At 38.1% G+C, this 23,590-nt stretch overlaps 1 protein-coding gene across 1 annotated transcript; it reads left to right on the top strand.

Moving 5' to 3' along the window:
- The first annotated feature begins 648 nt into the window (after nt 1–648).
- LOC135202800 (zinc finger BED domain-containing protein 4-like) lies at nt 649–1,482 on the top strand. Its single transcript, XM_064232260.1, has one exon. The coding sequence runs from the start codon at nt 649–651 to the stop codon at nt 1,480–1,482; it is 834 nt and encodes a 277-aa protein (XP_064088330.1).
- The last annotated feature ends 22,108 nt before the right edge of the window (nt 1,483–23,590 follow it).

Raw genomic sequence — 23,590 nt, 5'->3', positions numbered from 1 at the left:
CATGGGAAAATTTGGAGGACGAGGGATTTGTTGATTTAGTCAGACAACTTGATCCCAGATATGAAATTCCCAGCAGACGATCCCTGATGCGAACGCATTTTCCTGATCTACTTAAAAACAGTCAAGCAATCGTAGAGTCAAATTTAGCAGAAGCAACTGACATCACAATTACTACAGATTTATGGACTTCAAGGGCCTCGATCTAATGCATATATTTCTATAACATGTCATTTCGTTAACAAGGAGTGGAATATAAAATCTTATGTTTTGAATACCACTCGTTTCCCAGGTCAGCATACAGCTGAAGGTATTGCAAACAAACTTTAAACAAATTTTGAAAAATGGCATATTTCAGAGAAGATTAATGTAATTGTAACAGATAATGGAGCAAATATGGTTGCTGGAGTGCGACAAGCAGGATACAAGCATATTCCATGTTTTGCACACACCGTGAATTTAGTGGTAAAAGACTCCTTGAAAGCTGATCAATCTCTGAGCTCTGTTATACAAAAATGTAGTTCCATTGTTTCTTTCTTTCATCACTCCACAAAGGCCTCAGACAAACTTAGGGAAGTTCAAGAACAACTGAGCCTACCTCAGCACAAATTAATTATATCTGTGGATACCAGATAGAATTCTGTTTATTATATGCTAGATAGACTTTTCAAACAAATTCAAGCAGTCACAACAGCTCTATGTGTATTAGGTACACATTCAATATGTTTGGATGACGATGTGCAAAATCAAGTTGAACAAGCGATTGCAGCTCTTCAACCATTTGAAGAGGTCACAAAAGAAGTTTCAACAGAAAACTCTGTATCATTATCAAAAGTAATACCTCTCACTACTATTCTCACAACAGTTTCATCAGATCTATCGAGGGAAGGTAATGCACTAGCAGGTCACCTAGTCGAACAATGTAAGAAAAGGTTTGTTAATATTGAACAAAATTATCCCCTTGCTGCTAGTGCTTTTCTGGATCCTAGATTTAAACATCTTGCATTTAAAAACACAGATACAATTCAGGTTACTAAAGGAAAACTTCTCAATGAAATGAAGAATGTAGTTTCAGGAGTAGGAAGTTCAGAAACTTCCGTTTCAACAGACACTGTTTCAGAAAGTCCGAGAACACAAACAAAGAGTACCGGTACCGGTATTTGGAAAATACTTGACTTTACAAGAGAACAGGCAGAAAAAGAACGATCTACTGGAACTGAATGTCATGTAGAACTTGGAGGGCATTCCGAAGAATTAACAATAACAAGGGATAAAAACCCTCTTGATTGGTGGAAGACCAGGGAACATATCATGAGTAATTTAAGCAAGTGTGCCAAGAAATATCTGGGAAATGTTGCGACATCAGTCCCATCTGAGCGACTATTTTCTCAAGCAGGTTTAGTGGTCAGTGACAGACGAAGCTGTCTGAAACCTGAGAACGTAGAAATGATGCTGTTCTTGAACAGTTATTTAAAACAAAAATAATTGCTTTATTTTCTCTTGCCATTTTGAAGTTTTTTCTTCATATAATATATATATATATATATATATATTATAATATATATATAGATATATACTATATATGACTGGTAAAAATGTTCTGTAACAAAAGAATTCCATCTAATAAAAGGAGCCCATAAAAACACCAAAATATAGAGAAAAAGTACTATATTTCAGAGACTGCTGTCTCCCTCTTCAGGTAGATGAATGAGAAAAGTTTACAGAAAAGGTGGTATTTATACCAAAGGTCCATCCACAAACAAGCCATTTTAAGTCACCCCCGCTGATAATCTTCCTTTAATCTTCTTAAGGTTTGGTTGAATGAAGACGTTGTCGATCGTGTCCGAAATCCATGCTCCTTTTGAGATGTTCATTACCTGCCTCTCTTTTATTAAGGCCGATTCCATCATTTGACTCTTGTACCGGCAGTTGCTGCTATAAATTACACGTGACAAATTCAGTTTATTCGATGGTTATGTTCATTTATATGGTTGAAAATAGCCGAGTTCTGTTGTCCATACCTAACTGACCGTTTGTGTTGTATTAATCTCTGGGGAAGGGATTTACCTGTGTAAATCCGATGTAAGATTGGTCACAGTCCTGGCATGGGATTTCGTATACCCCAGAGTCCTTTGGAGATGTCTTTTGTTGGACGTTAATCAGGGATTTGGCTAAGGTGTTTGGGTAAGCAAATACAAAAGGGTTCGATTTTCCGAGAGGGTTGGTTATTCTCTTAATCGTGTCCAGGTGGGGAATTATTATTTTATTGTTGGGTGTATCTCTGGTCTTGTCTTTAGGGGGTCGGTAGAAAATTACGTTTGCTTTGTGAATTGCTTTCTCAATTATATGGTCAGGATATTTTAAAGACGAAAGTTGCTTGCGAATTAGTTCAAATTCTTTTTCCAGGAATTCTGGGGAACAAATTCGTAAGGCTCTTAAGAACAAGTTACTAGCTACACCTATCTTGATAGTACTGTCATGATAGCTAAAGTAGTGAATGTATGAAAGTGAGAACGTTGGTTTTCTGTATATGGTAAATTTGTATTCTGTCGTATCTCTGATTATTAAAACATCAAGAAAAGGAATTTTGTTGTCTGTTTCCCATTCAACTTTAAATTTGATGCTGGGCACTAATGTTTTTAATTTCGAGAGGAATTCATTGAAATTGCCCCACCTATTATCCCAAAATGTTAGGATATCATCCACGTATCTCATCCACAGCATGTTTTTGGGTTTTATTGCATTTATTACTGTAGTTTCAAAGTATTCCATGTACAGATTGGCTAGAACAGGACTTAAAGGACTACCCATACTACACCCGAATTTTTGCTTGTAGAATGATTCCCCGAATGAAAATACGTTATTAGATGCACATAATTCAACTAGCTTTATTATTTTGTCAAGCGCCAATGGGAAATGATCTGAATAGGGGGATAATTTTACCCTTAAAAACTGAAGAACGTCCTGTACTGGTACTTTAGTGAACAAGGAATCTACTGGTACTTTAGTGAACAAGGAATCTACGTGCAATAAAACCCAAAAACATGCTGTGGATGAGATACGTGGATGATATCCTAACATTTTGGGATAATAGGTGGGGCAATTTCAATGAATTCCTCTCGAAATTAAAAACATTAGTGCCCAGCATCAAATTTAAAGTTGAATGGGAAACAGACAACAAAATTCCTTTTCTTGATGTTTTAATAATCAGAGATACGACAGAATACAAATTTACCATATACAGAAAACCAACGTTCTCACTTTCATACATTCACTACTTTAGCTATCATGACAGTACTATCAAGATAGGTGTAGCTAGTAACTTGTTCTTAAGAGCCTTACGAATTTGTTCCCCAGAATTCCTGGAAAAAGAATTTGAACTAATTCGCAAGCAACTTTCGTCTTTAAAATATCCTGACCATATAATTGAGAAAGCAATTCACAAAGCAAACGTAATTTTCTACCGACCCCCTAAAGACAAGACCAGAGATACACCCAACAATAAAATAATAATTCCCCACCTGGACACGATTAAGAGAATAACCAACCCTCTCGGAAAATCGAACCCTTTTGTATTTGCTTACCCAAACACCTTAGCCAAATCCCTGATTAACGTCCAACAAAAGACATCTCCAAAGGACTCTGGGGTATACGAAATCCCATGCCAGGACTGTGACCAATCTTACATCGGATTTACACAGGTAAATCCCTTCCCCAGAGATTAATACAACACAAACGGTCAGTTAGGTATGGACAACAGAACTCGGCTATTTTCAACCATATAAATGAACATAACCATCGAATAAACTGGAATTTGTCACGTGTAATTTATAGCAGCAACTGCCGGTACAAGAGTCAAATGATGGAATCGGCCTTAATAAAAGAGAGGCAGGTAATGAACATCTCAAAGGAGCATGGATTTCGGACACGATCGACAACGTCTTCATTCAACCAACCCTTAAGAAGATTAAAGGAAGATTATCAGCGGGGTGACTTAAAATGGCTTGTTTGTGGATGGACCTTTGGTATAAATACCACTTTTCTGTAAACTTTTCTCATTCATCTACCTGAAGAGGGAGACAGCAGTCTCTGAAATATAGTACTTTTTCTCTATATTTGGTGTTTTTATGGGCTCCTTTTATTAGATATATAGTATATATATATATATATATATATATATATATATATATTATATTATATCTATATATATATTATATATCTATATATATATATATATATCTTAGTAAAATTTTTGCAAAGGTTTTTTCTTCTAGAAGTACTTTCATTTTGTTATATAATGTGAATTTGTATATGCATTTTTTTCTAAACTAGTTTTCTTATTCTTAAACAGTTCGTTTTGCATTTTTTTTTTTTTTTTGTTTATTGTGTTTGCACATTGAAATGTCTTTTTTTTTTTTTCTTATCTCAAGTCATTTTTTTCCTTCAATATATATATATATATATATATATATATATATATATATATATATATATATATATATAATATATATATATAATATATATATATATATATATATATATATATATATATATATATTCAATGGTCATATTTTACAAATGGTTTTTTTTTTTTTCAGAAATACATTTATCTTTTTTTCACATGTAAAAATGCATTTCTTCCCCCTTGGTTAGAAAGAAAATATGTACTGAAAACAACCGATGTTAGTTCCTAACTACTTGGTACCAGTATCGAAACCAGCGATACTAAGATCGTACATACTTGGGTATCGGTATCGATACCAAGAGGATAAATACTTGGTACCGTATCGAACGGAAGTTTTTGGTATCGCCCACGGTCCACCTATCGTGCCTTATTAATTAAGGCAATTCAGAATTATTGTTCAAACACGAATATATAAACCTCGGTCGATGGCTCTACAGCCGTGAGTGACCAAATAACAAATCTTTAATCATATCGAAAATTCACAGGATATTATAGTATTTTACCACAAATTTATGGATTACAGAAAAAATCTTGGTATAGACAAAATCTTATAGCTAAATAAATACATTGAGTATTTATTTATTGAGTAGCATAAAGGCCTAATGACTGCATGCTCTTTGGCACAAGATTGCCGTCCTAAATGAACTGTGTATTACAGGGAACCAGTATAGGGGTCCAGTGTAAGAACCAGTATAGGGGTCTGCTTTTACAATGTATCCACCTACTGTTAAGTAGAGATATTAAAAAAAACCCTGGGAGCCAGCCTTTCCCTCAACCCTTATTACAACAATGAAGATTCGACCATCTCTGACGTCAAGTACCTTTTCCAGCTAAGGATAGGCTAAGAATTATAGAAGTCTAGGCCTATGAGGTACCTATATATTAGCCTATGGTTTGAATTATCATGTACAGGCTAGCCTGAGTTAATTGTCCTAAAATGTATGGTAGCCTCCGAATGTTTAAGTCAGGACAATTGACACATAATTACTGTATATATATATGCAGTATAGTAAATACATGAGTAATAAGAATATTATCAGTAAGAGATTAATACATTACACTAGTCAGCCAACAAAATCAGGCGGCATTCCAGAAACGTCCATACGACGTTGCAGCCTCCTTGGTTCTTCCCCCAGTGCCATTGCCACACCTGCAAATCCCCAGGCAACCCCCCGACACTGCTGCTGTACCAAGGGTCCTGTTTTACCCCCGATGTCGCTTCTATGGGCCTCCTCAAACCCCCCCACACGACCGTCACTCCTGGAGGTCGCTCAGCCAGCCTGACGTCTCTGCCACACTTGTGGACCAACTCACCCTTCTGACACCGTCACCTGTAGTCCTCCTCGGCCCAACGACACCGCTGCTGCACCTGTGGGCCTCCCCTGCCTGCCAATGCCACTACCTGTGGGCTTCCTCGACCTGCTGACGCCACTGACTCACCTGCGGCTCTGTGCTGCCTGCCGGATGCTGCTGCCACGCTGGGGACTTCATCAGCCCAATCTACGTCGCTGCCATACCTGGGGGTCTCCACGGCCCATCCCACCCTGCCATCACACACAGCGCAGCTCCCTCCGCAGTCTTGGTTGCCCACAGTCAATATTAGAACCCCTCAGGCAACCTCAAGTGGAGGCATCCTGGCAGCCAGCAACGCCTAAGGACTCGGCATTCGATAACGCCCCACAACAAGTGTCACAAGGACATGGGGTCGCCTCCTGCCTCAAAGGTATTTTTCATCCAATAATTAATTCATAATCATTGTCTTGGGGAGGGAGTATTTGTAAGGACAACGCTTTTTCTATATTTTTATTGCATCTCATCATCAAGCTGCATTGTTCCTTTACCCATTCTGTAGAGCATTTTACGCAGTTTCTTTTGATGTTTATGTCGGCAATCCGTTCCCTCTATGTAATATTATTCGTGTATTTTCATCTGTGAAGAAACACATTCACAGCGGAGGCCCTGTCCCTTTTGTTTATGTTTGTTCGTGCATAAATGATTCTGTCCGCACCCATCTATGTCAACCCAGTTCGTCTGTAATAAATTATCAGTACCCCGCTACCTGTCTTACTCTCTGGTCCTCACACCTTCATCAAAATTGACTAAAAAAAATCACCAGTTCCCAAAATTACCCACAGTGGCTTTAAATTCTAGTTGAGAGAATTTAAGGTAAAAAGAAGAAAAAAAGTATTTCTAAGCAGTGATCCTTGCCTACTTTTACCTTGGAAATTGATTTTTCCTACAGTTTTATGCTTTTGGTGAAATGGTAGTTATCTTTTGTCGGTCAACTGTTATTTTGGCTCCTCACGTAAACAAAATTGCCATGTATGTATTCTGGTACAGTTGAATGGATACGGAAACCATCTAGAAGCCATAAGTTCCACTGGGGGTTGGGGGGGTGGTGCTTAAGTAGAGTTTTCTGGGCATTGGCAAATAACAGTTAACCAGCAAAGACCACTTCTACATCAAAAATACTAAAACTGTAGGAAAAATCAATTTCCAAGGTACAAGCTGCGAAGAAATTACTTGGAAACATGCAATCACCAAGAATTACTCTTACAAAAGCACTTACCCTCAAGACTTTAAATAAACCAGTCTGCATTCCATACCTCATCTTAAAAACCCAGTTTTTTTTATTAACACTCCGTAATGACGGTAGAATTCAATTATATTTGCTGTAATCATCGTAATAATATAAACTGAAATCACAATAATTAACATTTACCAAAAATGAACTGATAGTATATATCTGAAATATTATATTTTCAAATTGGGCAAGAAATTGACATCAGACTTCTAATATGATAAATAAATTATACTGCTAGGTAATGAGGTTAATTTATAATAGGTGTATTCTATGCTGACTATGATTCAAGGAAATATATATATATATATATATATATATATATATATGTGTGTGTGTGTGTGTGTGTGTGTGTATTTATATATATGTGTCTATTTACATCATTGCCACCTACAGTGATTCTTAGAGCTTCAGTTACTTTCCTATTGGCTCATTCACATAACCCATTGGCTTCTGGTCATACAGAATAATCATTACTTTCTATATTCTCATAATTTCAGCCAGGCTAAGTCATATTCACAAATTCTCTACCATTATCTGTAACCCACCTCCAGATTACAACAGATGAAACCTTGGAAAAGTGCAATAACAACGTCTTCTCTCGTTTTATTCTTTAACAGAAAAATTTCAACAAATCTAGTCAGCTCATCATCACTTAGAATAATTGAAACTCCTATTGCTGTGGCTTATCTTTAATCAAATAAATATGTGTAATATATATATATTATATTATATATATATAGATATATATATATATATACATATTTATTTGATTAAAGATAAGCCACAGCAATATGGAGTTCATTATGTCTAAGTGATGATGAGCTGACTAGATTTGTTGAAATTTTTCTGTTAAAGAATAAAACGAGAGAAGACGTTGTTATTGCACTTTTCCAAGGTTTCATCTGTTGTAATCTGGAGGTGGGCTACAGATAATGGTAGGGAATTTGTGAATATGACTTAGCCTGGCTGAAATTATGAGAATATAGAAAGTAATGATTATTACTGTAGGTGGCAATGATGTAAATTGGGACTGGTATATCGCACAGGTCCAGCATAGTTTTAATACTAAGTTCAGTGATATATACTATATGATGAGGTCCCCATCTGAAGAATTGTTTGGCAACCCGGCGCTAGGTGGGTTCAATTCGCTATCAATTGCGTCTTGTTTTGATGTTATGATTAGGTTATTGGTTTCTAAGGCCAAAAAGAGACGCATTTACACCAAGTGAGTAGAGTTGAGTTGAGTCAAGTCAAGACAAGTCATATGACTCGAGTCATTTTGAATTGGTGCTGTTCCCACTGACTGAGTCAGAAAGTCAGGATCAAGCTCAACAGGCACTAGGATGGATGCAAATGCTCTTGCAGAAATTTCGGTGTTGCTTTGGCTGCTGAGGTGGTGAAGGAGTAGGCATAGACGTCATAGATTATGGATTCATGAGATTTATGGTAAAAGGCCAGAGTTTGGAAGCTTTGGCCATCTATTCCCACTTTCCCAGTCTTGATAAGGAATCCAAAGTAGTTTTATGACCTCTTCAGTTTGACAACTGAACAATCTAAAATGTTAGTGGAGTTAACTGCACCCTACATAAGAAAGCAAAACACCAATTACGGACGTGCACTTTCAGTTGAGGATAGAATGGCCATTTTCCTAAGGACTCATAGTGCTCACCTCTCAGTGAACTTACCGTGACTGATGCAAAAATGGGTCTGCCCCAGTCACTGACTCTGAATTGCCTTGACTCACCTCAACTCAGCATGATTCGATTCGCTTGGTGTAAAGTCTCCCATTTGAATTAATGTGGCGATTCAAGAAGAGTCTAAGGTTGTGTTTACGTAGGTACACCAAGTGAGTCAACTTGAGTCAAGTCGAGAAGATTCGTGACTTCTTGAATCGCCACATTAATTCAAATGGGAGAGTTTACACCAAGAGAGTTGGGTCATGCCGAATTGAGGCGAGTCAAAGTGATTCAGAGTCATTGACTGGTCCGGACTCATTTTTTCATCTGGCATGGCGAGTCCGCTGAGAGGTGAGAACTACGAATCCTTGGGAAAATGGCCATTCTTTCCTCAACTGAAATTCCACGTAAGTATATGGCATTTTGCTTTCTTATGTAGGGTACAGTTGACTCCACTAACATATTAAATTGTTCAGTTGTCACCCTGTAGAAGTCATAAAACTTCTCTGGATTGTTTATGAAGTCTCAGAATAGATGTCCAAAGCTTCCAAACTCTGGCCTCTTAGGATTAATGTCATAAATCCATAATCTTTGAAGTCTACGCCTCCTCCTTCGCCACCTCAGCCAAGCAGCACCGATATTTCAGTGAGAGCTCAATTCTGACTTTATGACTCAGTCAGTGGGACACAGTGCTGATTCAAAAGGACTAGTGTCATATGACTCGCCTTGACTTGACTCGACTCGACTCGACTCGACTCCCTTGGTGTAAACACAGTCTGAGACTCGAGAAATGGTTGACCGAAGCAATTAAAAGTCAGACGATATTAAAGTTGCCGTTGGTGACGGTTTTTGTGAAAAATGTCAGGAAACATGTGAATTATAAATTAGGGCAGACGTTTGAGGGCCCGTTTCAGGTTGTGGAATTAAGAGGAGGAGTAGATTTGTTGTTTAGGACTCATAATGTGGGGTTAACTAAATTGACACATATTTATAAGATCAAGAGAACAATGTAATAGTAAATTGTTTTTTCTCTGCGCAATTGCAGCGATTTAGCGTACGTAACTTTCTCATTTTTTTATTGAAATTATTTGCTGTTCACATTTTCTGTGCAATTCTTGAGGATTGTCATGTATTTTTTTAAGATAATCGATGTTAAACATGATACAAAAGTCCTGTAGAGTTTTGTGGGCATTTTGAAGGTTTTATGGTGGACAGGGAAGTTTGATATCATATTGTAATTGCCTGTCTGGGGATTTAATTATGATTTACAGGGACTGGTTGTTTTTATTTCAGCATGTACTGCAGTTTTATATATTCAGGTGGTGGTTGATGGTTTCGGCATTGTTGGAAATTATATTTCAGATGCAGTTTTCAGTCTATTTTTCTTTTGAAGATTTTAGAGTCAATCTCATAATAATCACAGCTGTCATGGTGGCTTTTATCTATCTATCTATCTATATAATATATATATATATATAATATATATATATATATATATAGATATATATATATATATTGTGACGAAGTGCCAAGTATCTGGTTACTTCACTTACCATTCATTAATTGTTACCTCACAACAGCCAGACACCTGAACCTTCATCACAGGTACTAAACGACTTAATACTCTAAAGGCAACAGTGATCCCTTAAACAACTTGCCAGTATTGCAGAAAATCAGACTAAGTTCATTAAAACAGGTGTGAGGTAATCTCATATGCAATTAACCCTTAAACGCCGAGCCGGTATTTCTGAAAGTGTCTCCTGTATGCCGGCGGCGTTCGGGAGTGAGCGCCGAAGCGGAAAAAAAAACTTTTTTTTTTTTAAATCACAGCACGCTTAGTTTTCAAGATTAAGAGTTCATTTTAGGCTCCTTTTTTTGTCATTGCCTGAAGTTTAGTATGCAATTATCAGAAAAGAAAAAAAGTCATTATCATATATAAATATTGGAATATATGACAGTGCAAAAAAATTCCATATATAATTGTAAACAAATCACACTGTGAGCAAACCGGTTAAAGCTAATGAGTTCATTTTTTTCGTTGTATTGTACACTAAATTGCGATGATTTTGGTATATAACAAATTATAAAACGATCAAAGCAACACACAGAAAATATTATCACAATATGATGCATGAATTCATAACGCGAAGTAAAAAAAAGTTGTTTTCAAAAATTCACCATAAATCAAAATATTGTGCTAGGGGAATTCCGTTTGTTGCAAAGGTAATTGATTGAATATTACTAGACTGTAAGTGTTGTAGCTTACAATTGCAGTTTTTGATCATTTCGGTCGAGTTAAAGTTCCAAAGGTCAAATTTTTTCTATTTATCGTGATTTATTTGAAAATATTTCAAAACTCATAAAAGCTACAACCATGAGTTATATTTTGTTGTATTCTACATGAAATTGCACACATTTTCATATATAAAACTTTATGTATTCCAATTTGTTGCAAAATGAAGGTAAATGATAGAGTATTACTAGAATGTAAGAGTTTTAGCTTACAATTGTGTTTTTCGACCATTTCGGTCAAGTCAAAGTTGGCCAAAGGTTGAAATTTTGGCACTTATCATTATTTATATGAAAATATTTCAAAACTGATAAAAGCTACAACCATGGGTTGTTTTTTGGTTGTATTCTACATGAAATTGTGCACATTTTCATATATAAAACTTTATGTAACGGCTAATATAAAACGGTGCAAACATTACGACAAACACAACAAACTGACGAAAGAATTTCTGATTTATTCGGCAGTTACAGCGCGGACGTAAGGAAAAAAGTTATTTTTCCAAAAATTCACCATAAATCGTAATATTGTGCTAGAGACTTCCAATTTGTTGCAAAATGAAGGCAAATGATTGAATATTACTAGAATGTAAGAGATTTAGCTTACAATTACGTTTTTCGACCATTTTGGTCGAGTCAAAGTCGACCAAAGGTTGAAATTTTGGAACTTCATTATTTATATGAAAATATTTCAAAACTGATAAAAGCTACAACCATGGGTTATTTTTCGTTGTATTCTATATGAAATTGCACATATTTTCATATATAAAACTTTATGTAACGGCTAATATAAAACGGTGCAAACATTACAACAATCTGACAAAAGAATTTCTGATTTTTTCGGCAGAGTTACCGCGTGGACGTAATTAAAAAGTTTTTACAAAAAATTCACCATAAATCGATATATTGTGTTAAGAGATTTCCAATTTGTTGCAAAATGAAGGTAAATGATATAATATTACTAGAATGTAATAGTTTTAGCTTACAATTGTGTTTTTCGACCATTTCGGTCGAGTCAAAGTTGACCAAAGATTGAAATTTTGGCACTTATCGTTATTTATATGAAAATATTTCAAAACTGATAAAAGCTACAACCATGGGTTGTTTTTGTTGTATCTTACATGAAATTGCGTACATTTTCATATATAAAACTCTATGTAACAGCTAACATAAAATGGTGCAAAAATTACGACAAAGTGATGAAATAATTTCTGAGATGTGCCGCTGATGCTTTTTAGTGCGAGAAGAAAGAAATTCGCGCATGCGCGCCTGGGTAACGCTTGTAAACAAAACAACAGCTTGATCTGTGAACTCCCAGCATCCCTCAAGGCGCGTGATTCAAAATTTTTCGCCAAATAGGCCTATAACTATTTTTCCGCAAATACTTAAAAAAACTTTTATATGAGTCAATGTATTTTACATCAATTAAGCACATGACAGACAATTTTTGTTTACGTAAAATATGTCCAATAGGCGTTTAAGGGTTAAATTGATTAAAGGGCATCACTCCATTAACAACTTTAAACGTCTTAAGCTGGTATCACACTAGTCATTTCTTGCTCGTGGTTTTGGCCAGCATCCAGCCGATGCTCGCGAGCAAAAGTGTTGTATCGTCACACTAGGAACTCGTGGTTTCGAGGAGCCGTAGGAAAAAGTAAACAAAACTGATCAGCTGATATCATCATGGCGCCCAGAAATTGTCGGACTGTTGCAAGATGCGCTGCAGTGGTTTATTTCTCGGAAACTTACGTGAATGCAAGAGTAACAAAAAAAGTTTGTGGGTTCAAGAGTGGCTCAGGAGAGTACGTCTTATCAGCAGCAGCCATCTTGTTTGTTTACACTATGCTGTTGGGAAGCTAGAATCTCGAGCTAAAAGCTCCCAGTTTTTCATTCTCGGCTGCAACGGCTCGCTGCTCGAGAAAAAAAATGCCTAGTGTGAGGCCAGCTTAAGTATTTCCCTGATTTCAGAAGTCTAAGTACTTCCCTGGTTCTAACTCACTTCAAGTAAATTGAAGGAAAACAGCTCAATTACCACTATGTTTCTACCTAAGCAAATCATATTTATACTGGTGAAAAAGAAAACACTTAAAAAAAATTTATTTCTTGAATCAATTAAGTAAAATTAAATCAAAATTAATTTATCACAAAATTCAAGAAAATTAATTTAATCGAAATTCAAAAGTGTTAGGCAATAATTAAAATTTGGAAATTAATTCACAAGTGCTAAACAATACTAAAACTTGAAAAGAATTAAATTAAATGTGTAATGATTAATTAATGAAAATAACTGAGTTCATCAAATTGTGAATGCAAATGAAAACACAGAAAAACGTGGAAAATACCAAAATTTTAAAAAGCACTAATCACACTGAATATAAGATAAAAACAAACACTTCAATAAGAAAATGGATAAATGCACAAAAATCACTTCAATAAGAAAAATGGATAAATGCACAAAAATCACTTCAATAAGAAAAATGGATAAATGCACAAAAAAATCACTTCAATAATAAAAAGAGATAAATGCACAAAAAAATCACTTAAGAAAAAATTAAACAAACAAAACACAAAAATTTGCAACGAGTAAAAATTTAAACTTGTTTCTTGAAACCACTTTAACTATTAGTTGCAACTAATAAATATTCAAAACTTTACCTTGGTACCAATTGTCTTTCTGCTGCAGCTTGTTTCACAATTTCACGACACAATTCACCATATTTCAAAGAGAGAGAGAGAGAGAGAGTGAGTAATGTGAGGTGATGACAAGTTGTGGAAACCACAAAGTTGATCTCTCTCTCTTTATATTCTACTTTATATACTTTCTTAAATTGTGTTATGTGAAATCTGAACATACATTTTAGACATCCTATAACTCTAAGCTAAATAAGGAATCTGACAATGTTGCAAAACTCTTTTCTAACACTTCATACAGTCAAAGAGAAGATATATGCATTAATAAAGTAGCAGCATATAATATATACATATATGTGTGTGTGTGTGTGTGTGTGTATGAGATAGACTTTTGCTGCCCAAATGAAAAGCAACCTTCATATTTAGTGTATATTATTTTGCTTTTTGAGTGAGCCGATCCCAAGTGAACCTTTATTATCTATATAAACTTCCTGGACAAAGGTGTCCAGTAGTAGGTGGGCCAAGCTCCTAATAAGCATACACTGGGAATGTATTTTTTTATGTCAGCATTTATACAGGTGCACGAACTGGTTAAGCTGACTAACTGTTAGTCTTCGAAAAATAGCTCTTCATGTATGATCTAGAAACCCTGTCAATAGCAAGCGGTTTTTATGATGGCATTAACATTCCTTGCACCTAGGAACAGTGAGAGTTGTTCACAGCCTGAGAATGGAAATTTAGTGTTTCTATGAATATTAAGCTTGCTCAAAGAAATGCTTTAATTGTAGCATGATTGGTGCACAAAGACAGCTCGTTACTCTGGATGACTGGATCTGGACGATCAAGTGATGGTGTAGTGTGTGTGGCAGAATCTCCAGCATGAAGCCATGGGATTTTCCTCTCAGGTGTCATAGGCATGTGTACATACAAGGGTGTTTGTCACCATGCATCTTCCGGAAGAAATAATTTGACAATCACGATTGATCTTTTGTGAAAAGCTCATTTGAGCAGTGCGACCTTCTTAACATGTCTTTTAGTACCATTTCAGCGAATACCTTTATGGCGTGTCTCATGTGATGCGCATAATTTTAATAGAGATGTTTCTACCTCTTTCCCAAGAATTCTTAATGGTCCTATGATGGACTTTGGAGAAGAATGTTCAGGTGTGAAGACTAGTCGAAATGGTGCATTTTACAGTACATTGATAATGACAGTTTTATGTGACTGACTTGTTTTGATAGATATGATTTTTGGTGGGAACTCAAGTGTGACCATATTTTTCAGTCTTAGAATTTGGTGACGCCGTTTCCTTTTAACTATTTTTCAGTCAAACTTTGAGGCTCATATTTCTCGACTTGAACCAGTAATACAGCTGTTATATTTCCAATTACTAAAGCTAGTTTTGTTTCTCTGCACTTGATTTAATCACCCAGGTAGCTTTAGTTATGAACTTAAAGGAGTACATAACTAATGATAACTTATTTTCCTAGGATAAAATTCCATTTGTTATTACAATGAGCATTAGATCATGCCTTATTAATTCAGGCAATTCAAAATTATTGTTCATATACGAATATAAAAACCTTGGTCAGTGTCTTAACTGTCGTGCGCGACCAACTAGTCAATCTTTATTCATATAAAAAACTCACAGGTTATTATAGTATTTTCCCACAATTACATAAATGACACAAAAACTTCTCGGTATATACAAAATGTATATACCAAATAAATATATCGATAAAACTGTTTCTAAGCGAAAAGTTGAGTAGAAATTTACTCTATACAGACTAATGATTGACTCAAGGTCTGACAGGCACCTGTAAGTTGCTAAAGGCTGCAGCATGTTTACAGTGCATTGTTTCCTTTTCATAGAGCACTGTCACGTTGCAGCAAATGGCATCCACCTTCGTAAAAATTGACTGAAAAATCACCAGTTACCAAAATTAGCCACTGCCTCAATTTCTAGTTTTTTTTAAATCTTGTATTAGAGAAAATATACGATATTTTACAATTTTAATGGTATTACATGCAGAATTGCATCAAAGTTGACTTAAACTTACCAGAATTTAACCAAAATGTTTATCTTGTACATTTTGAAAATAATCTATGTATTTTAATGGTAATATTTTTCTGTAGTATACATGTATCTATCTATTTCTTATTATCCTAGAATTTAACAACGAACTTGTACCATCTTTTTTATCTTTTATTCCTGCTTTGTGGGCTAGCCAGATACCAAAACATATTCACAAATTAAAATTACAGCAGTGTTACTGTCCTTTTTCGAATGTACTTTAAAATCCAATTTTAAAATTTCCAATAAACTTTTTTGTCTTAATATTACACAAAACATCCAATAATTCACAAAACCAATTAACCAGATTCATGCTATACTTACAAAAATAAATTAAATCCATCAGATTTTCTGGTTCTTTGCAGTTTTTGCGTAGTTTACTATTTGAAAAGGTAAAAAAACTGCAAATAGTATGTATCTGAAGTTATTACATTTTTTTTTTTTTTTAGTAAATATCAGTTCACTTGAATTAGGCAACAAAATGACATCAGACTTCTAAAATGATAAATAACTCTCTGCTCAGTAATGTGGTTTATAATAGATGCTGTGTTTACTATAATTCAAGGAAGCCACAGCAATATGGAGTTCATTAGGTCTAAAGGATGATGAAATGACTAGATTTGTTGAGATTTTTCCGTTAAAGAATAAAACGAAAGAAGACGTTGATATTGCATTTGTCCAAGGTTTCATCTGTTGTATGGTATTCTGGAGGTACAGATAATGGTGGATATATACCAGAAGCCAATGGGTTAGGTGAACGAGCCAGTAGGAAAGTAACTGAAGCTCTCTGGGTCACCAAAGGTGGCAATATTGTAAATTGGGACTGGTACTAAATTGCAATGTCCCCATTCAAAGAATTGATTGGCTGCCTGGTGCAAAGCGTGTTCAATTTGCTATCAGTTCAGTCTCATTGTGCTGATAAGATTGTTTTTTTTTCTACAGCCAAAAATGCTGTCTTTTACTCTACTTACAGTTAAGAGCACACATCTCTTTTCGGCCATAGAAGGTAACATCCTAATTATATCATCACAACAAGACGCAATCGATAGCAAATTTAACACGCCTTGCACAGGGTTACCAAACAATTCTCTGGATGGGGACATCACCATAGTATTGTGAAGACCAGAGAGAGACAGGTAGCTGGGTACTGATAATTATAACAGGTAAAAACAGGCTATAAAGGAGGCTGCGGATGGTTATGTAGTATCCTACCTGAACAGAAACTGGGTCTGGGCCAGAAAGATTTGTGTTTTCTCGGAGACATACATTTCAAGATAATGAGATATACAAATAATGAAATTACATGAATTATACATCGGCGGAAAGGACATGGAACGCTCTATAGAATGGTTAAAGGAACAACACTGCTTGGTGATAAGATACAATAAAAAATAGGGAAAAGTGTTATCCTTACAAATACTCTGGCCCCCCAAGACAATGATTTGGAATAATGATTGGATGAAAAATGATATTGTTATGATACAATAAAGTTTGTTCATACTTACCTGGCAGATATATATATAGCTGTATTTTCTGAAGTCCGACAGAATTTTAAAAACTTCCGACACACACAGTGGTCGGCCAGGTGGTTAGTACCCATTCCCGCCGCTGGGAGGCGGGTATCAGGAACCATTCCCATTTTCTATTCATAATTTTTATTTCCACTGTCCCCTGAGGGGAGGTGGGTGGGTACTTGATTATATATATCTGCCAGGTAAGTATGAACAAACTTTATTGTATCATAACAATATCATTTTGTTCATGAAACTTACCTTGGCAGATATTATATTAGCTGAATCCCACCTTTGGAGGTGGGAAGGGACAGAATAGAAGGATTTTGGGAAACAAATGCATGCAGATGATTTACATCTTGGTTCCACCTGTTAGCATAGCTGACTTCGTGATTACTGTCACCCAAGTCTGCTTCTGCTTTACTAGAGTTGCCAGCGAGGTAGAGACCTATATAGCTGGTGCACTCCAGATGATCTGTCAACGGGGGCGTGACCACAATGTGACTAGACCATATTGACCATACCATGAGGGCTAAGAAGTAAAATAAATATATATATATAAATATATATATCACCACCTGACCAACCTAGCCAAAGTTAAGGTGTGTTAACTAAGGCTTAAGAGTTAAGAAGTCGCCGTTGTCGGCGACTCAACAACTAAATTAAGAGCTCTTCCTAACCATTTTCTACAGGATAGGATGAGTGGTACTTCTTGCCCCCAAGATTGTGTCTGCAGACACGTATGGCCCTAGCGAGCAGCAGATCTCATATGCCATCTTCACATCTCGCAGGGAGTGTGAAGTGAACACAGAGTTGCTTCGCTAAAACATGGTACTCAGGATGTTGCTGAGTGCCATTCTCTGTTGAAATGCTTCCGAGGCCGCGCCCTCACCTCGTGAGCATTCAGATAAAAAGATTTCAAATCTTTGTGCAAACACAATGAAGGAGCATTTTTGAAAGAACTCCTTAACACTAAAGCCAGGGTGTTCTTCGATATGGGCAAGTCTGGTCTTTTTCGGAACACTGCAGATTGCCCGAATGACTTCGACTTTCTTGAGTTTTATGTAGATAAAACTTGAGAGACCCGACAGGGCACAGGACTCTCTCTGGCTCCTGCCCACTAACTTGTGCCATCCTTGCTTCCAAGCTCCTGGCCCAAGGACAAAAACGGGTTTCCATTCTTAGGCCACAACGGAAGGCTTAGATAGCACACCGCCTTGTGTTCTCTAAAGCCAAAACTTGAGACGATGGCTTGAAATCTCACTAACCCTCTTTGTCGTATCTAGGGTGGTTAGAAGAAGGCCTTCCTGATCACATGCAAGAAGTTAACAGGTAGGAGAGGTTCGAATGCTTTGACATCAAGAACTTCAGACTATGTCTAAGTTCCATATTGAAAGCTTCGATCTGGACATGCACAGTCAGTCCGTCTGTACTAAAGTCAGGTGACCGACCAGTTGACCAGTCAGACGAATCAAGGACAGCAAGGCTGTACCCTGAAGACCATAAGGCACTATTCTTCGCTGAAGGATGAGTGTCTGGACTGCCTGGGCGATTCAATCTAAGCAAACCTTGGGGGGTGTATCAATGCAACCCAACGTCGTCAGCGAATCAACTCCTGACTCGAGCTTCTGGTGCCAGGAGAAAGGAGCGAGCAGCAAAAAGGCGATTCAGTCCCGAAGGAAGAATGCCTGACAGTCCAACCTGGTCTCATGTTACACGATCATCGGGGGTGTATAAACGCAACCGACTTCGTCAACAAGAAACTCAGGGCTACTATATGTCGCCTGATCTCGCACGAGTGTCTGACTCCGAGAAAACAGGTGAGACAAAAAGTAGATGGTGAGCGAGTTTCGAGATTCCACAGAACTCAAAGATCGTGAAGGGCTTTGTTGTTTGACAGACGCAAATCTCTGAGCCCAAAGGCCGTCAACAACATATTTGCGTATTCTTTAATAGTTGTGACTGCCAGCTTATACCATTCTTCAGACGGAAATGGAAGACGGTAATCTTATTACTGTCAACATCTCGATAGTCTGAACGTAGTCAGACTCAAAGCGGAGAGGTTATAGGTACCTTTCGAGTTAGAGTAGACCGACTCTCTCGGAAAAGGTCCTTGGAAAGTGAACTAGGAAGTATGTGACCTCTGTGAATCCAGGATCCTGAAGGCCAACATGGGGCGATCAGCGTCATGTGCTCCCTGTGACGTCATAAATCCTCTTATTACATTTCCTAAGCGATTGAAAAAGGGGAAAAGAGACTAAATATCCATCCCCGTTCAATATCATAGGATGGCGTTTAATGGTACCGATCCCGGATCGAGAATAAGGGAGCAGAGAAGAAGAAGCCTCTTCGTCCTCAACATATCGAAGAGAAGAATGAAAGGGCGTCCCTAAAGTCTCCACAACTCTCAACTTACTTCTAAAGAAAGATTCCACTCGGAAGTCAATAGTTGCTGCCGTCGATCGAGACGATTCGTACGGACTTTTGCAATCCTGTAACGAACCTCTAGAGGATCGTTACATTCTACGCCTGTTGTTATAATAGGCTCTTTCTCGTAAACTCGAACAGGGACCGAGAGAAGATACTTCTTAAGATATGAGAGAGCTGTGGAATATCAGAGTTGATCTGGACCACTGGTTCCAAAAAACTCGTTTCGAGGACTGGAGGGACGACCGAATTGCTTTTACTTCTTTCAGATTAAGATCCAGGACATCTGAAACCCTATCCAGATGTCCGGCACCTTCTTTCTATCACCTCAGGTGATAGACGCACTGAGAGATGTTCAGAATCATTCCTAGATCTTGAATAATATTTCAGTTTCCCGGTAGGAAAAAAAACTGTGGAGGTCTGAATTGCAGTCTATTCGAGGAAACAAACTTCTTCAGGAAGGAAATGGTCCCCAGCAAGCTCATCCATTCCCTCCCCGAGTATGCTTACTTCCCTAATAAGGCTGCGCTTTGCCTAAGCAGGAGAGCATATAAAAGTGCAATGTTGCGGTATACTCGTAGTTCTATACCGTGCGGTAACGAGCACCGAAAGGATTAAGAGATAACTCTGTTGAACATAGTAAGGCAAAACGAATGCAACGTTTATTCATTCACGTAAGAAATCCCCTCAATCTTAGGCTAAAGTCCGTGATTGTAGGACAGAGATACAGTTAGTCAGTCAATCCCGCAGGAGAGACGTAACCGCCAGCACAGCACAGAGATACGGTTAGTCAGTCAATCCCGCAGGAGAGAGAGACGTAACCTACCGCGCATGACAGCGCACGATCTGTTACTGGCTCGGTTGGACTGGAGGACAGACACAGCAGCAGCCAGCAGCTTACGAACGTCGTCTCTTAAACTTTATGTCTGGGTTGCCAGCTACCCTATTCTACGAAGAAATAGGTCCGTTATTTTTTGAGCAGAAAGAGACTCTCAAGCTGGTATATTTAAGCGAAACAGAAAACGCTAAATATATAGATGCGTTTGTGTCGTCAGAACACTACCATACAACGGTAAAAGATAAATCGGAAACTCCTGGAAGGCTGCAGGGAGTAACGATTAAATGTCCTTAAAATAATAGACAGACCTCTCGGCTGCCATCCGAAGAGGTAACTACAGCAAGCGTATATGACTTGAACCAACCAGTAGTAAAATAACGCAAGGCAAAATATGATATTATATCACAATAAAGTTTGTTCATACTTACCTGGCAGACATATATATAGCTGAATTCGGAAATACAGCTACATACATATATACATATCTGACAGGCAAGTTTCATGAACAAAACTTAAGAGAAACGAAGCAGACAGCTCAAGCTTCTTATGTTATTGGACATAAGCGTTCATTGACGTAGTCTACAAGTCTATTTCTTGTACGAGTCTGCGAATGACGAATGAGAGCTCTTCCGAATCTTGTCAATAAGAGCTTATTCGCTTACGCAAAATCAAGTTAATGAGATGTTTGTCAATGAGAACTAACCCATTTACGGGACAAAGAGATATTTTGTCAATGAGGGGATACCCACTTACTTGACAAAACGATAGTATATTGTCAATGGGGGAAAGTCACTGAATTGACAAAACGTAATCCAGGAAGTCGAGCATTTTATTTTTCCGATTCCCGTCTCAAACGAGGAAGGGGCAAGAATCCCCTTGTTTAAGAAGACTGGCTTACGGCAGGTAGAACGACGATGTTCAATTCGGCAGCGTAGTCCCGACTAGAAACTAACAAAATCTATCATCTGAAAAACCCTTTCAGATGGGCTAAAAAGCTTGCAAAATTATCCTGGGAAGAGGAAGAAACTCTCCAACCAGCTTCCTCTCCCGTATCACAACTAATGCCTGCTAAAGCTTAATATTTATTGGGAGTATGGCAAAGGAAGTCCTGTCTTGCGCTTTCCTGAAGAGCGTCCTTTTGATGAGTGCCTTTGCAAGAATCCTACTGAACGTTGCCGAGAGTCCTGACGTGCAGGACATCGAGCCTTTACATAACCCGTAACTGCCTTATCGCAAAGTCTTGACTGCGGTAGAGAAAACGAGATCTTCCCTCGAGCTTTCCTTAACTCCATCCACCTTTGCGAAAAGCAATATATAATATTGACAGAGACCTCTTGAATTCACGAAACCCGAGGTTTTGCTGGGTTTCGAAGACGAAGTTGTCTGTTCACTTTAAGCTTCTTCCGAAGCACTGCTTACTTCACATTCTTTGCATGTGAGGTATAAGGTATCACCGAAGGTAGAGGTAAAAATTCTTGAGGCCCAAATCGTAAACAAGAGCTTGAAGAGTTCAACAGAAACGTTCAGCCAGGCGACACACCTGGCGTGCACTGGCGCGCACGCTCGGCGTCCACTGGCGAGCAGTGAGCACGCTTGGCGTCCACTGGCGCGCGCGGCGCGCCCTCGGTATCCACTGGCGCGCGCTCGGCGTCCACTGGTGCGCGCCTGGCGTCCATCCGAACGTCCCGTCCAAGCCGAGCGTCAAAAGAAGCGTGCAGAAAAGCGTCACGCTCCTGACAGGCGTCAAAACAAGCGAGAGAAACTGCCTTCAGGGAAGAGCGAGATACATCTCGGAGAGAAATCCGACTGCACGAAACAGTCTCAGGAGAAGGGTTGATCGTGTGAGAATACGAGGGGCGAGGGAACGCCTTCTTATTCTCAGTAACAAAGCTCGGGACGGTCCGCTTCTCAAAAGCGTCCTGCTACTAAGACTTCTTTCATATTTCTCGGTGGAAAGACGTACACGTGATCAGGCGACGTTCGCCTTCTTACTTCTCACTGGAACGCATAACGAGAGAGAGAGAGGACGTGAAGCGTCCTCTTCTATAAAGTTTTTATTTAGAGGGCGCGAGTCCTTCCAAAAGCTCCAACCCCTGCGCGGGGAGGACGCTTCGGAGGACGAGAAGCAATCCTTCAGGATTCGTGCATGTGCACGCACTTAGGCAGTCTGGGGATTTTCATCAGAAACTGCCGAAGGCACGCCAGATCGGTGGGGGTTCCTCGTAACCCTCCTTCGGCTTTCGACATGCTCTCTCCCCGGGTCCTGGGAGTCAAGCAGAGGTCCCGGCCTAGAGGCGAAATAAGGCCGATCTGACGCACCCTCCACTACACAAGGGGCACTGTCACTGCACTTAGCCACTTCACTATTGCTCTCTAAAGCAAGCACTTTCGATTCTAAGATACGAATCGAAAGAGTATTAGAGAAAGGGCAATAACCTCTACAGACACTGTTTAGGGCCCGAAGGCAACATTACAGGGTTAGGAGAAACAATAACAGAAGTAGCACTCTTCACAACAATGAAGGAGAGCGATCACCTCTCGCAGACATATTCATAACCCGTAGGCCATACTACAGGGTTAGGCAAAATAGTCTACAGGAAGGTTAGCAGGTTCACTACCCTGACTTTTGTTAATGATTAATTGTGTACATACGAATCATACATTTTCCTTACGGAATTAGACATGTTTACTGATTAATTGCGTACATACGAATCATACGTCTTCCTTACGGAATTAGACAAAGTCTCACACTCCTTACATGACAAATCTCAACAAAGAAGCAAGACTCATACCCCTCGTGCATACCAAGTGCGGATCTACCGAAGCTTTCGGTAGCCACACCCTATCTTTGCAGACAACACCCTCTGAAACTAGCCTAACTAGATTCAGATATCTTATGCAAAAATGAATCAAATTCAAATCAATTTAAGATAGCGTATGCCTAGCCACAAATCCAAGTAAATAAATTAAAAGACAATTAGGATACTTAGCGGCAATGAAGTTTCCAAAATCTGAGACGGAGGTACTGGAAACAGGTGTTTCCAGCACCAGCGACAGAAAAATTATGAATAGAAAATGGGAATGGTTCCTGATACCCG

Source organism: Macrobrachium nipponense, chromosome 33, assembly GCF_015104395.2.
Source record: "Macrobrachium nipponense isolate FS-2020 chromosome 33, ASM1510439v2, whole genome shotgun sequence".
In the NCBI taxonomy this organism is placed as follows: domain Eukaryota; kingdom Metazoa; phylum Arthropoda; class Malacostraca; order Decapoda; family Palaemonidae; genus Macrobrachium; species Macrobrachium nipponense.
The sequence above is the reverse complement of the archived record's forward strand: the minus strand, read 5'-3'. Positions and strand labels throughout refer to the sequence as shown.

Excerpts from the sequence above, each read along its gene's own strand:
- LOC135202800 (XM_064232260.1), top strand. The coding sequence starts at position 649 with ATGCTAGATAGACTTTTCAAACAAATTCAAGCAGTCACAACAGCTCTA.